We start from the raw sequence: 14,870 nt of genomic DNA on the forward strand, positions 1-14,870 counted from the left end.
GCTTCCAATGATGCGCATTCACGTCAGAATGTGAATGTGTTATCAGACGCCATTCCTTTCTATGGGAGCTCCTTGCAAGCTGCTTCCACAGTGATTCCAAAGTGACCCCTCATTTTGGTAAAACCGTAAAAAAAGTGACTTCACAGAATTCGCTTCCAGGCTCACTTCAGTTGCACTGCGAATTGGTCTGGTGTGGAAAACCACTCTGATGCCATCTTCCTTGGCCCCCTATGTCCTGCTCCATCATTCCCCTCCTCCTCCTTCATGCCATCTGACCCCCTCTGCCACCCTGCAACCCATCCCATCATTCCCATCATCCCCTGCCCTCTCCTGCATCCCGATCCTGGCCCCAGCGACCCCCAGTGAGCTATCCCATCATCCCCTGCCTTCTCCTGCATCCCAATCCTGTCCCCAGCGACCCCCAGTGAGCTATCCCATCATCCCCTGCCTTCTCCTGCATCCCAATCCTGGCCCCAGTGACCCCCAGCAACCTATCTCATCATCCCCTCCCTTCTCCTGCATTCCAAACCTGGCCCCAGTGATCCCCTGCCATCCATCCCATCATCCCCTGATTGCTCCTGCATCTCCATCTCACCCTCTCTGCCAAACTGCCATCTATCCCATCATCCTCTGACTGCTTCTTCACCCCGATGAAGGATGGCAGCTAAGGAGGGGGCAGGGAAGGAGGACAGCGTCCAGAGCCCCACTGAGCATGTGCAAGGGTGCCGATTCGAACCTCCGGTGTGGTAATACAATGTGCACTCACTCCCATTTGCTTGAATCCGCATCACGTGACTTGCTTGAAATAGAACTGACTCTGCTTCCCCCTCAGTTCAGAAGGGCAGCAGAAAGGCAACCAGGTGTGGTAAAACATCATGTTTTAACCTTAATCCGCATTGCTAGACAGGAGTGACTCTGGATCTGGTGTGAAAAAACATCACACTTTGCATTGCTAGAACAGGAGTGACTGCGGAGCTGAGCTGCAACACCCCCCCCCCCCATGTGTGATAAAGGTCCACAGGGTTTTCTTGGGAAGTTTCTTCAAAAGAGGTTTGCCATTGCTGTCATTGAGGCCGAGATACTGTGACTTGCCCAAGGTCATCAGGATTCGAACCCTGTTCCCCAGAGTCATAGTCCATCTCTCAAACCACTATACCTACACTGTAGAAATAATGCCGTTTGACACCACTTTAAGTGCTGTAGTGACATCCTGTGGAATACTGGGATTTGTAGTCTTACAGGGAGTTTAGCCTTATCTGCCAAAGAGTGCTTATGCCTCAGATCAAGGCTCATCATATGGTAAGCTCACACTTGGTTATTTTGTGCAGGATGCGGCAGTTTCTCCTTTGCAGAAAATAATAGAAAATTCTATTTCCTGCAAAGAAAATCCTGTATTCTCACTAAACTGTTCAGTTTACAAAGACTTTCTAGTAGAGAAAAGAAATTTGCTAATTTTCCTTTTTGAGAAGAAATTTGGCAATGAATTTCATCCCTATTCTAAAGTTTAAAGGATTGTGGAAGGTGTCCAGTAGAGGAACTGGGGCAAGTCAATGGAAAGAAAGGTCCACAGTGCAGACCTCCATGGGGTTCACAACTGTTACTGAAATTATTAGTACTGATTAGTCAAAACAAAATATTACCTGATGAACATGAAGATGGGTTGCAGAGATCCTTTGCTCTTAACAGTAGTGCTGTGGTTTAAAAGCTAACAAATCACCATTTCTCTTCACAGCATGAGAGAAGCTATGGGTCATTTAAAGTGTGGAAATGTCAAAAATAAAAGTCTCTTTGTAAACAGGGAAGTTCCATCTAGTGATCAATGCAAAGTAGGACTTATTTTCATAAGAAAAAACTGTTTGCCCAGTGATATTTGCACTGCTCACACAAAAATGTGAACTCATTATCTACATAAAGCAGGATACGTTTGTCTTAAAGACTTTAAATACTTCATAGTGCTCTAAAACGCATTTGTAGTCATTGCTATCATCACACTCAAACTAGTAGTAGTGCAATTAAATTAATACTGGATTGAATGCCTATATGGATTACCATTTCTATAAGTCTTCAAAGTGAGAAAGGGCAAAAGTCAACTGTTAATGAAGAATATACTCATATCTATTGTGACAAATTTGATTAGAAAAGTTTGTATCAGTTTTAATAATAAAAAGGAAGGCAGTGGCACCAGGTGCCACACTGGGATACGTGTGTAGACATCCATCCAGCATCACTCCAAAATGCACAGGTAGCAGGGGGAATTCAGAGCAGCTCCAGAACCAGAATACTCCGGAAGCAGCCTGGTGTATTCTGGCCAGTGTAGACCTGTCCATAGATGTAATAATTGAAATCTGTATTTATTTTGGTCCCTTAAACAAAAATAACAAAAACCAAAGGAACAACCCAAATCCCACCCCCAACTAGTGGAGACATAGGGTCTCTATAAGTTGGAAACAATCTGAAGGTACACAACAACAACAACAAAGGTAAAGTTACAGGAGGTTTTTCATATTTTTGGACATTTTTTCTCATTGTAGGACAATTTCCCCCCAAAATAATTGGCTGAAATCCTGCATCATCATAGTTACAATTGGTGATGCTCCACCAACCTAACCTTGCAGCCTGACAGCATCCAAAGTGTTTTTGAGGTGCTGGAGACTGGAGTTATGTCCACAGTGCTCTCTTGGTTTTTGGTGATCTGAGAACAAACAGCTGAGAGACCCCTTGAGGTCCTGCTGCAACAGCTTGTCCTTGCACATTGCAGCACACTTCGGACATAATTTCCCATCACTCCAATGTCCAGCAACACAGAAATGGTTCAGTTGAGAAGCTGCTATGCTGTGAAGAAAGGGTTTGGGTGTCAGGTTTGGTTTTCTGTGGCTGTAAACATGAATAACCAGCAGTTAAGATACTATCAGTCTAATTTATGATATTGTAACAGGAGGCCATCCAATTGTCTTCACAAAAGCAAGCAAAGGCACAAAGTGGTGGGTTTTCTGAAGAAAACTTTGGTTGATGTGCAAGTGAATTTGTCACAGAAAAAGTCCTGAATTGGATCAATAATCTCATGACAGATAACAATGGCTTTTACGGGGTAGGTGTCATGGTATATTGACATTCCCTGTCTCAGTGAGGACAAGACGATGTGTGAGTACATTTTACAGAAGGAAGTGGAGCCCTGTTTTGTTTTTATTTATCTCCCACTAAATTAACTCCCTTGTCACTTAAGAAGTTAAATACACTTCAGGGCTGGTTCTTCCACTATTCACAGTGGGACAACTGCCTCAGGTGGTAAATTCTGAGATTAAGGATTGGAGGTCCCTTGACTGTTGCTCTTGATCATTACTCTTGGAGGACAGGGCTTCAGATACTGCATGGCCTTGTAGCAAAATGAAGACAAAATGTCTTCTTCATATAGGCCTAAGATGCTCACTGGATCAGGCCAAAGGCCAACAAGACCACCATTCTATTTCTTTCCCAAAGTGGCTAGCCAGACTTGGCACTCAGAGGTATGATGTGAAACTCACTCTTATGTTCATGCTGGTTACCCCACATCTAGTACACTGAGGCCATGAAAGTAACCTCAAAAAGCTTGGCCACAAAGGTTGACCAACCAGTCTCAGGAGTGCTGGATAAGTCCTATTAGTATGGTGAATGTAATGTATCTGTTGATATTGGTTGATAGTGGGGAGGGATTCCTCCAAATCTCAATGGTTTGGTGAGCAGCAAAAGTGTCTCAAGGGTCCAGGAAGGCATGAGCTTTGCTGAAGAATGAAGTAGCTGCCATGTGGGAGAGCAAACTGAGGGACCTTTGCAGGCCTTGGAACGATACAGAGCTACTGATGAAATTGTTTGCAACCCTCCTATACCTTCACATTACCCCCATAGGCCTGCAACTGAAGATCCAAGCAAGCCTGAGACCCATATTTTATCAATAATATCACCTCCATTATATTTTTTGTAGGTTTCACTGACTCATCTCTGTTTGTTGTACACTATCTCTAAATAATAGACTTGGGTTCTTTATTCAGTGACGCACTAGTAACTGACTAACTCCATGGAAGAATAGCTATTTCTGAGCCAACTGATTTTTCCCTTTTATCTCTCTCCATATCAGGCTGTGATTTAATCCCAGTCCAGTATCTGCGATGGGGCGATCCAGAGCCAATTGCAGCTGTTGTGTTTGCCTGCTTGGGTCTCCTGGCCACCATGTTTGTTACTGCTGTTTTCATCATGTACCGCGATACACCAGTTGTCAAGTCATCAAGCCGAGAACTCTGCTACATCATCTTAGCTGGCATATTTTTGGGGTATCTGTGTACTTTTTGTCTCATTGCAAAGCCTCAGAAGATCTATTGTTACCTACAAAGAATTGGCATTGGTCTTTCCCCCGCAATGAGTTACTCTGCCCTGGTGACGAAAACCAACCGGATTGCAAGGATCCTGGCTGGCAGCAAGAAGAAAATCTGCACCAAGAAACCTCGGTTCATGAGCGCCTGTGCCCAACTGGTCATTGCGTTTATCTTAATAGGCGTCCAGCTGGGCATCATTGTGGCTCTTTTCATAATGGAGCCCCCAAATATCAAGCATGATTATCCAAGCATCCAAGAAGTATATCTGATATGCAACACCACCAACCTAGGAGTTGTGACCCCTCTTGGATATAATGGTTTGCTCATTTTAAGTTGCACCTTCTACGCATTCAAAACCAGAAATGTTCCTGCAAATTTCAATGAGGCCAAATACATTGCATTCACCATGTACACCACTTGCATCATTTGGCTGGCTTTTGTCCCCATTTATTTTGGGAGCAATTATAAGATTATCACCATGTGTTTTTCAGTCAGCTTGAGTGCCACTGTAGCTCTTGGTTGCATGTTTGTGCCAAAAGTATATATCATCCTTGCCAAGCCAGAGAGGAACGTACGCAGTGCATTTACCACTTCAACTGTGGTTCGCATGCATGTTGGAGATGGGAAGTCATCTTCTGCTACCAGCCGTTCAAGCAGTTTGATCAACCTGTGGAAAAGGAGGGGATCTTCTGGAGAGACCCTAAGGTAATTTGTGTTAATGTTGGAGGTTTTAAGAAAATGGATTTCCCCATGGTGGGGAGGGGGGAAATTAGAGGGGAAATTGTATCCATTCTACATTTTGTTATATCTCACCAGGTATGTCATATTCAGAAGGTTGTGGTAGTGTTCCATTTTTTGAGATACCAGATCTAAATTTTACCTCAAACTAATATGGTGGGCAATAGAATCACTCATGTTCTGAATTAATATTATCAAGACTTCCTCTACCTATAACCATACTTCTCACTCTGCCGTTTTTCTTCTTCTTTCTATTTTGGGCCCTGTGTCTTCTGCTCTCATAGTCTATTTCCTTCTTACAGCACTGTACAGTGGTCACAATCCTGTGATGGATCCAGGACAATCTGTTTAGGCTGCAAGTAGTGTTATAACACTGAATATCTACAATAGATTATTATTTAATACAGTGTTCATACAACCTTTTGTGAAGCTTGTAATGTAGCATGTTATTGGAAACAATTATTTGCAGTTTAATTTCATGCAGCCTTAGTAAATGAGTATATACACCCTCATGAATGGGACCAACCATACAGGTCTTCCCAACCCAATGCCATCCTAAGACATTTTGCTGCCTGAGACAAAGACAAAGGACAAAACTGTCCCAGTTTTATACATAGAAGGAAATTGTACTGGAAACAGAGTTTCACTGCAAACTGGAAATGAAACAGTGCCTTTCTCTGCAACTGAGGGAAGTAAGAGGGAATACAAACCAGCACTTTGTGCTGGCCTGTGGGCAGAATCATGACATAGTGTCCGCACACTGAATGCCATGACTTTTCCCCCTTCGCACCATGACACTGCGTACCCTTCTACATCATGGCACAACTCTCGCACAGCACCCAAATAGCACAGTGCAGAAGGGGCATCATCATGTTGCCCATTGTGGCTATGACACCCCTTCCAGGGAACAAAAAAGAAGCCCCTTTTCAGTTGTCTCCACCCAGGGCAAAAAGGGGTGGCATCCTGCTGTCCTTTTCTACAGCCCCTAAGTTAGTTTAGGATGAGGATGGAAAACCAGGGGCAGTTGTGGGACCCAGCTTTCCTTTCCTGGGACCTGTGTGTGTGTGTTTTAAAGCAACTGGGGAAGCTGTAAACATATTCAGAAAGTGAACAGCTAACTGTTCCTGAAGGATTCCAAGAGAAGCAATTTATCTCTCTCTTGCTTTTACCAGAAAAATGGCACTTCAGGTGGTCTGCAGCAGGAGTGGGGAAGATATTTGAAAACATTGAAAAGTGATTAAAAATATGTTTTCTTGTTAAGAAAACCTTGGACTAGTGAGAATATTCATACTTTTGAGATGTATTCTACACAAAATTCACAAATGGTTGTTCTGCACAGAATGTAGTGGTTTTCTGTGCATTCTATTCTGTACAAAATATGCAGCTTATTTATGCCTAGTAACTGCTGTTTTTGGAGCAGAACTGCCAGGTTGTGATGTTGTTGTTTCTAAATCAGGTTGAGTCTTGAATTTTGCATAGTCTTCAAAAACTCTACAGTTTTCTAAGACTTTAGTGCAATGCAAGGAAATTTTCTAAAATTCTCAGTTGCTTCCTTCAAGAAGACAGATAGCAAAGAATTTCGTTCTGAATCTGGAGAGGCTGAGGGCTGCAAAACCACATCAATGCCCAGGATTGCACTTTGCCCAGCCATGCTTCTGAGCTTGCAGGACAGGCTCTGAGCTGCATACAGGTCTGTCTTCCAACAGTTGTGGGTGGCTAGGGGGCAAAGGAAGTTGAGGGCTAACCCTACATCCCCTTTCCTGAGTCTGGTCCTTTGCTTTGCGCAGTGATAGGTCCAGTGCAGTTTCTTATGCTGTTAGCACTAGAAACTCCTGTTAATACCAACTGGCAGGTCCATTACTCTTTATGGACAGGAGAAGAATGGAATAAGTGTGGGGTGTGATAATCTTCCCCCCGATCATGTGAATACCATGGGATAAGGACACTTCATTCCTCCATCTGATAATCTCTACTAAGTGGCAGTTAGGTAGTAAACACCCAGGTGGTTGATCTCCACCTTTCCTTTTTGTTCTAACATTCTCACAAACACTATACCTGTTGACATCCAATGGGCCCTTTACCATGAGCTTTTCTTGTTAAAGATCTGAGGCTGCCTTCAAATCATGTATGTAGCCAGACTGCTAACTAGGGCACAGGGATGTAGCCAAGGAGAGGGGGTCTGTAGGGTCCAGACCCTCCCTCCTCCGTTAATATAATGAACGGTGCACATGACCATGCCATGGGTGCATGCCACCACACCACACCACACCCACCCACTCCTTCCCAAAACATTTCCCAACCTGTAGGGCAGGTTACAGAGACCACACAGTGCCCCCGTTGAAACAGCTCCAGTGGCTGCCACTTTGTTTCTGGGCACAATTCAAAATGCTGTTTATGATCTATAAAGCCCTATATAGCTCAGTTCCAGGACACTTGGCAGACTGTATCTCCCTGTATGAGTCAGCCTGGGCTCTAAGATTCTTAGGAGAGGCTTTTCTCTCAATCCCACCACCATCACAAGCATGGCTGGTGGAGACATGAGAGAGGGCCTTTTTGATGACTGCCCCTAAACTCTTGAACTCGCTTCTCAGGGTAGTAGTCAAAATTGCTCCCTCCATGTCCTTCTGTCAGCAGGCGAAAACCGTTTTTATTCAGGCTTTTAAAATAGAAAGTGCTTAATGAATGGACTCTTTTAATTGTACTGTTTTTAAGCACTTTTATTTTTAAATTGCATTTTATTCTTGTAATGAGTGTTTTAATATCGTAATAGTTTAATTCTCTTTTACTGCTCACTTTTTGTATGTTTTTAATTGTATTGTTCTTTTAAAGTATGAGCCGCTTTGAGTCTCAATTTTAAGAAAAAATCAGAATATAAATATTATAATAATATTATTATTAATAAAAAGATCTCTCCCACCTCACAGGTGCAGGTATGAGGTAAAACGTATAGTCAAGTGATCACCCTTCCATCCCAACCTTTAATATGGTATAAAGGAAAAAGAGAAATATAGCACAAGCATACTCAGTGGCCTGTGAGGACCTGTTGAGTCAGTTACACATGTGCCAGCAGAAGAAAAATGAGAGCTTATCCAAAACAAGAAGCGCAAATTGCTTCCTCTTGTCTTTGAAGCTGTTAATCCAAAATTCCTTTCTCTCTGCTGATAGTCAAACTCACTGCAGGCTTACTATAGATCTCCGTGTGGTGAAAAGACAACATAATTGCTTCGTAACTAGAAATTAATCATTCACATTCAGAAGATGGGATGGGATCATTAGTAGCTATATTTGGAATTGCCAAAAGTGATTTCCAAGTGATTCAACTAGTATAAATTTTATTCTTCATATGGCACTCCTTCCTACTCTTTCCTCTTCTTGCTTGGCCTGGTATCACTTATGCTGGTAGCGTACTGTCTGCTAGACTTTATCCACCCTCATATTACAGCTTTCATACTTGTTAGGACCAGACCAAGATATTTTGCTGCCCAGGGTGGGTGTGTTCAGTAGATCTTCCCATCAAGATGTGTAGTACCAGCAGACTATGTAGCAGATGGGGAAGGCAGAATTATCTTTCAGTGGTGGGATATTATACCCCACTCACCCTGTTTGTATCATAAACCACTGGTGTATAGGTCCAGATATTAACCAGGTTATTTTGGCATCCAGGGTAGAAAATATCATAAGCATCTCTTCTCTTTCCAGACAGCAAAACTACAATAATAATAATACATTAAATAACAATTGGCTATACCCAAATCAACTGCCAGAGGTGGCTACCTCACTCTTCCTAACAGTGGAGCTACTACTAATCCTTGCTACTTGTCATGCTACTATTCATTGTTGTTATTAACTGCTATCAAATCGATTTCAACTTACCATGACCTTCAAGTCACTCAATTCAAAACAGCCCTGCTCAGGTCTTGTAGACTCAGAGCAGTAGCTTCCATGATTGAATCTATCCATCTGGAATGTGGTCTTCCTCTTTTCCTACTGCCTTCTGCTTTGCCAAGCATCTTTGTATTTTATTGAGAGTCGTGTTTTCTCATAATATGGCCAACGTAATAAAAAAATAAAATAAACCTTCCTCTGAACAGTGCTGAGTGAAATCATATTGGTTATGTTCCTGGCTCTCAGGGACCTCTGAAACTCTCAGGGGTCTTCTCAAGAAGGGTGGAGGGAAGAAGATGTTAATCCATAGAACCCATATAGTGCATCTATAATGTCAGTGGTTTGTATATAAATACTATATGGACTGAATGGCCTTTGTGGTCTCTTCCAGTTCTATGATTCTGTGATCCTACTAGATATGCAGGTCAGTGTTCTGTTGTATTTCAATACAACAGATAGCTTCTTAAACCCAAGAATGCAAACTGCATTTTATTTGAGGCTCTGCCTGAATAAAATGGCCCATAACGAAGGATACATCTTGACTCCACTTCATGTTGGGCAGCTGGCTCATGAATCTATTCAAGCTGGCACTGAAGTGACTGGAAGCCAAAACAAAACAATGCCAAAAAAGAATATGATTTTTTGAATTGGAACGATGTGGTTATATTTAGATGGTACAGAGTGTTGTATAGAAGTGAGTCATGCCAGTTCTTAAAGCAACATGCTGCTTCAGTCATGCCAGGGCATGGAAGGATTCCTATCATTAACATGGTGCTCTTTTGATGCTAATTGATGGCCCTGCCAAGTGGCATCAAGGGACTGTCACAGAGAGAACGCCAGGGCTCCGCTCAAAATCTTTGCATGTTGTCGGCATTCAAAATGAGAGCAAATAAAAGCAGAGCAACTCACACAAGCCTGCTGCATAGCTTTTGCATGCTTCTCTCTTTTTTGTGTAGGATGCTACCTAATGTAAGAATCTTATAAAAACTTCCAGGTCTGATTAAACAGAGAGATCTTGGTCTCCTCCAGATTGTGGTAGGATAGGGCAACATACACATCATCTAAATTTATGTAGAGGTAAGAGATTTTGGCCCTCCCAACCTACTACAATGGAGGTCTTATGTTCAGTTGAAAAAGGAGTGAAAGCTGTGTGATTTTTGAAAAAACTCCAGAGAACTTATCAAAATCACTTTGGAGACACAATAGCCTGAATCTATTGGTTCATCCCAATGAGAGTAGACAAACTGAATCACTGATTTAATCAAACAAATTAATTCAAATTACAAAAAAAAAAAGGAATTTCACCTAAACATTAGGAAGAATGTCCAGATGGTAACCTTCTGCTGTTGTGGTCATTTTATTCAGGAAAGGAAGAACAGGAGATAAGGGTGCGGTGGTGGTGGTGAATGTGATGATGATGATGATTATGATTTAGATAGGCTTGCCTCCCCCTCCTCTTCCTTTGTATTAGCATTGGCATTATGATCAGGATTAGCATCATCTACTCATTAGTATCAGCTTTTTCTACATGTTTCAGCAAGGGAGAATCAAGGCAGCTTACAAACATTAAAACAAATACAGATAAAAGGTGAGCCAGTGCAGTGTAGTGGCTTCAGTGTTGGACAAAGATTCTGGGAGACCAGGATTCAAATCCCCACTCAGCCATGGAAATCCACAGGGTGACTTTGGGCAAGCCACACTCTCTCACCCTTCGAGGAAGGGAATGGCAAACCCCCTATTAGGGATGGGAAGAATATTTGAAAATATTTAAAACAATGGTCAAAAACATGTTTTTTGGGTGCTGAGAAACCTTAACACAAGGAATCCTGGACTGATGAGAATCTTTGATATTCAAGACATATTGTGCACACAATTCGCATATGCTTCTTTTCCTCAAGAATCAGCATTTTCTACATGGGAAACCACATTTTCTGTGTGGAAAACAATGCAGAAATATCCATTCCTATGTAGAAAATGCTGTTTTCAGTGCAGAAAATGTTATAATGTGCAGAAAATGTTCTTACAAGAGATTTATTCTGCACAAAATTCACACATGGTGGATTAGAACAGAAAACCACATTTAGAATCGTAGAATCATAGAGCTAGAAGAGACCACAAGGGCCAACCCCTTGCCATGCAGAAACTCACAATCAAAGCATCCCTGACAGATGGCCATCCGGCCTCTGCTTAAAGGCCTCCAAGGAGGGAGACTCCACCACACTCCAAGGGAGTGTGTTCCACTGTCGAACAGCCCTTACTGTCAGGAAGTTCCTCCTAATGTTGAGGTGGAATCTCTTTCAGATTGCATCCATTGTTCCGGGTCCTGTTCTCTGGAGCAGCAGAGCTAGCTTCCTCCTCAATATGACACCCCTTCAAATATGTAAACAAGGTTATCATATCACCTCTTACCCTTCTCTTCTCCAGAATAAACATCCCCAGCTCCCTAAGGCATTCCTCACAGGGCAGCATACATGGCACTAATACTTCCCTTGATCTCTAGACACTATACTTTTATTGATCCAGCCTAAAATTCCATTTGCTATAGAGAAAACTCCACTTTCCAGTTGCAACAGTCCAAGCATACTGGTTCATCCAAATTGCTGGAGCCACTGCTCTATGCCACCCCCCTCTCCCTAACCCTAATCCTATATTACATCAAGTGTAGCTGTAAAGTGGTCATGGGGTAAAATGCTGAGAGAAGAACGTCTTCTCCAGTTCACCTAGTATCTGCCTGAAATCATCAAATCGAGAAGGTCAGTAGGGTTCCTATAATATTAAGAATTTAAGATGCTGGACTTGTGAGTTGTCCTTCCCTCCAGCTCCCTCTGTTGGCAAAGGGACTCCTTTGCAACACTTGAATAAGCCAATGCTGGGAAGTTGGGTTGTGCTTCCTCTAAAATGAAGTTGAAATTAATCTGATTATCCATACAGAAATTCTGCTTTATGACCTTGCAAAGTTAAAGAATCTTTAGGTACATTTGCAGAACTCGCTCTCCTGCTCTTTTAGTTATACATGCCTTTCCTTTTCCTTATAGACATGGGTTAGCAAGGTTGTCATTTGGGGTTTGTGAACTGGAAAAAATGAATTGCTTAATCATCTAGCAATTTGGTATGCAAAGGGATCGTATCGTATAGTACCTTTGAGACTAACTGAGAGAAGGAAGCTGGCAGCATGATCTTTTGTAGACTTGGTCTACTTCCTCAGCGCACTAATATTTCAGACTGTGTCTCTGAATTTTACCATCTAGAGATTGTTAAACTTAAATTTAGTTTACTTAGATTCAGTAAGCAAAAGCATTACATTTTATATGGGTATAATATTAAGGAGGAAGAGTCAAAGTATTTTGAATATTTGTTGTTGGTGTTGTTGTATGCCTTCAAGTCATTTCTGACTTATGATGATCCTAAGGCAAACCTATCATGGGGGTTTTCTTGGCAGGTTTCTTCAGAGGGGGTTTGCCTTTGCCATCCTCTGAGGCTGAGAGAGTGTGACTTGCCGAAGGTCAGCCAATTGGTTTCATGGCCAAGCTGGGATTTGTACCCTGAGATTACTGCACTACACTCTTATAGTGCTGCTACTCCACTTTTACTGCTTTGACTGCCTCTTGTTGCATTCTGGGATTTGTAGTTCAGTGAGGGCAAAGAGCTCTCTGGCTGAGAATTCTACATGCCTGTCCCTAAACTGCAAATACCAGAATGCAACAGGAGGCAGCAAGAGCAGTTAAAGTGGAATAGCAGCACTAGAAGAGTGTGATATGGTACTCTATAGTCCAATGCTCAATCCACTACACCAAGCTCTCTACTGATTTATAAATTTTGGGAAATGTTGGCATCCTTTTTGAAGAGTTTTGGATTGGTCCAAGTTCTTCTAATCACTAATCATCCATGAAACTCTGCAGGTATCCTTTTGGCAGTTACACACTGACCTTCCTTAAAAGGCTATTAAGGCTGCATCTGCACTGCAGAAATAAAGCAGTTTGACACTACTTTAACTGCCATGGCTCCATCCTATGGAATCCTGGGATTTATAGCTTGTTGTGACACCAGAGATGTCTGACTGAGAAGGCTAAATAGCTCATAAAACTACAAATCGCAGAATTCCGTAGCATTGAGCCATGACAGTTAAAGCGGTGTCAAACTGCATTATTTCAGCACTGCAGATCACACCAAAATGGTGCAGAGGGAAGACCCATCACCTCAAACACACGCTCAGAAGTGTGGCCAATCAATCCTAATTTTTATATCTAATTTTATTTTTTTATTATTTATTTATTTATTAAATATTGCACTCAAACCATTACAAACCTTACACACGTATACAATTATAACACAAACTTTACAATCCATTTAGTTTACGAACATACAAACAAAGTCTGACACAACATACTACTTCTAAAAACCTAAAACATTCAACTAACTTAAAACTGACTTCTTCCAAGGTGTGATCACCTGCTATATTGTCCTATATTTGGCTTTCTCTTTCAAAGCATATCTATTTTCAGACTTCTATTCTTTCCTCCTTTCTACTGAATCATTTCTTTTCAGTTTTCAGTTACTGTATTGTCTCCCTTCTAAATTTCTTTGGTCTTAAATTTACTCAGACTTTTCACTTTTCTCTGCACATATCCATTTTCTTGCCCAATACTCCTTTATCCAAATTTATTTATTTCTGATTTTAAAGATGCTATTAACCCCTATTTCCAAAATGGGAATAGTACTTTGGATTTCACCTTTAAAGGTTAGGAAAACTCAGAGTAGAGGCCCACTGGCTGTCACTGAAAACCAATGGAACAAACCATTGCATTTGGGGCTTATTTTAACTTTTGGCACACAGAAAGGGTCCTTTCATTCATGGATGGGATCAAGATTCAGTGGAAGATCCAGCTTACAAAAAGGCAAGGATTTTTCCTGGTTTCCTCCTTCCTCTACACTAGCAATGGTTCCCAATGTTTGGTCCTCCAGCTATTTGTGACTTCAGCTCCCATAATTCCTAACTGTTGGCCAAGTTGGCTGGGGCTTTTGGAAGTTGAAGTCCAAAACAGCTGAAAGAACCAAGGTTGAGAACTACTGCTCTACAGCATGCATCCCTCCATTGTTCCAGAGGGTCTTCCAAACATCTAAAACAGATTTTCAGTGGGTTCAAGTGCTACAACAGAAAGAGAAAACAAAAGCACATTAATTTCCAGGTCTCTTAGTGGGAGTATTCCCTTGACTGTAACTCTTTTGAAAAGCAAATTCAGGATTACAGTCTTTAATTACGTCCACACAAACAAACAAAACCCTGTAAAATCAATAACAGTAGAATGAAATATGAGAATCCCTTGCATGCCTTAAGCAGATCTTAAAAGTAATTAGTTGCAAATAATCAGTTACTTGAAATTAAATTCCTTTTAAAGAACTGAAGTATAACTCAGGTATATTACAAAAACACTTATCCCTTCATATTTATGACTTTGATTATTCACGGATTTGATTCATATGCTCTCTCTAGGAATATCTAGGTCCTCTAGTGCAACTCTATGGTCAACTTTAACTAAAAGATTGCACTGAAAGACCTAGAGATTCCTAGAGAGAACACTCTCCTAGGCATTTGTAGCTCCTCCAGTGCGGTTCTATGGTCAGTGTCTGTTGGACGTTGACCACAGAGTTGCACTGGAGGACCTAGAGATTCCTAGAGGTAAAACATGGTGTCTTTGTTATTTGTGGTTTTTCCATATTCACAGGGGTCTTGTGCCCCTGACTCTAGTGAATATGGAGGGCAAGTGTATAATTTATCAAGAAATATGCTCATCTCTTTCCTAGTGTGTTTCTGGACCTTTTAAATTACGTTAATAGTTATAGGCATTTTTTCACTAACAGTGGGAGGTGGAATATTACATTGACTCAAGTGCTGGCTAATGC

General features: G+C 41.6%; 1 protein-coding gene across 4 annotated transcripts in view; it reads left to right on the forward strand.

The window, feature by feature from the left end:
- LOC149320071 (metabotropic glutamate receptor 5) overlaps positions 1–14,870 on the forward strand; it is a 324,541-nt gene that overhangs the window by 275,951 nt on the left and 33,720 nt on the right. For all 4 annotated transcript variants that reach the window (XM_089512865.1, XM_089512869.1, XM_089512868.1 and 1 more), the window contains exon 8: positions 4,112–5,051. In XM_089512865.1, coding sequence (XP_089368991.1) covers positions 4,112–5,051 — 940 coding nt within the window. The remainder of the gene's footprint in view (positions 1–4,111; positions 5,052–14,870) is intronic.

The sequence above is a fragment of the Sceloporus occidentalis genome, unplaced genomic scaffold (assembly GCF_023333645.1).
Source record: "Sceloporus occidentalis isolate IW3139 unplaced genomic scaffold, rSceOcc1.0.p SCAF_2, whole genome shotgun sequence".
Taxonomy (NCBI): Eukaryota; Metazoa; Chordata; class Lepidosauria; order Squamata; family Phrynosomatidae; genus Sceloporus; species Sceloporus occidentalis.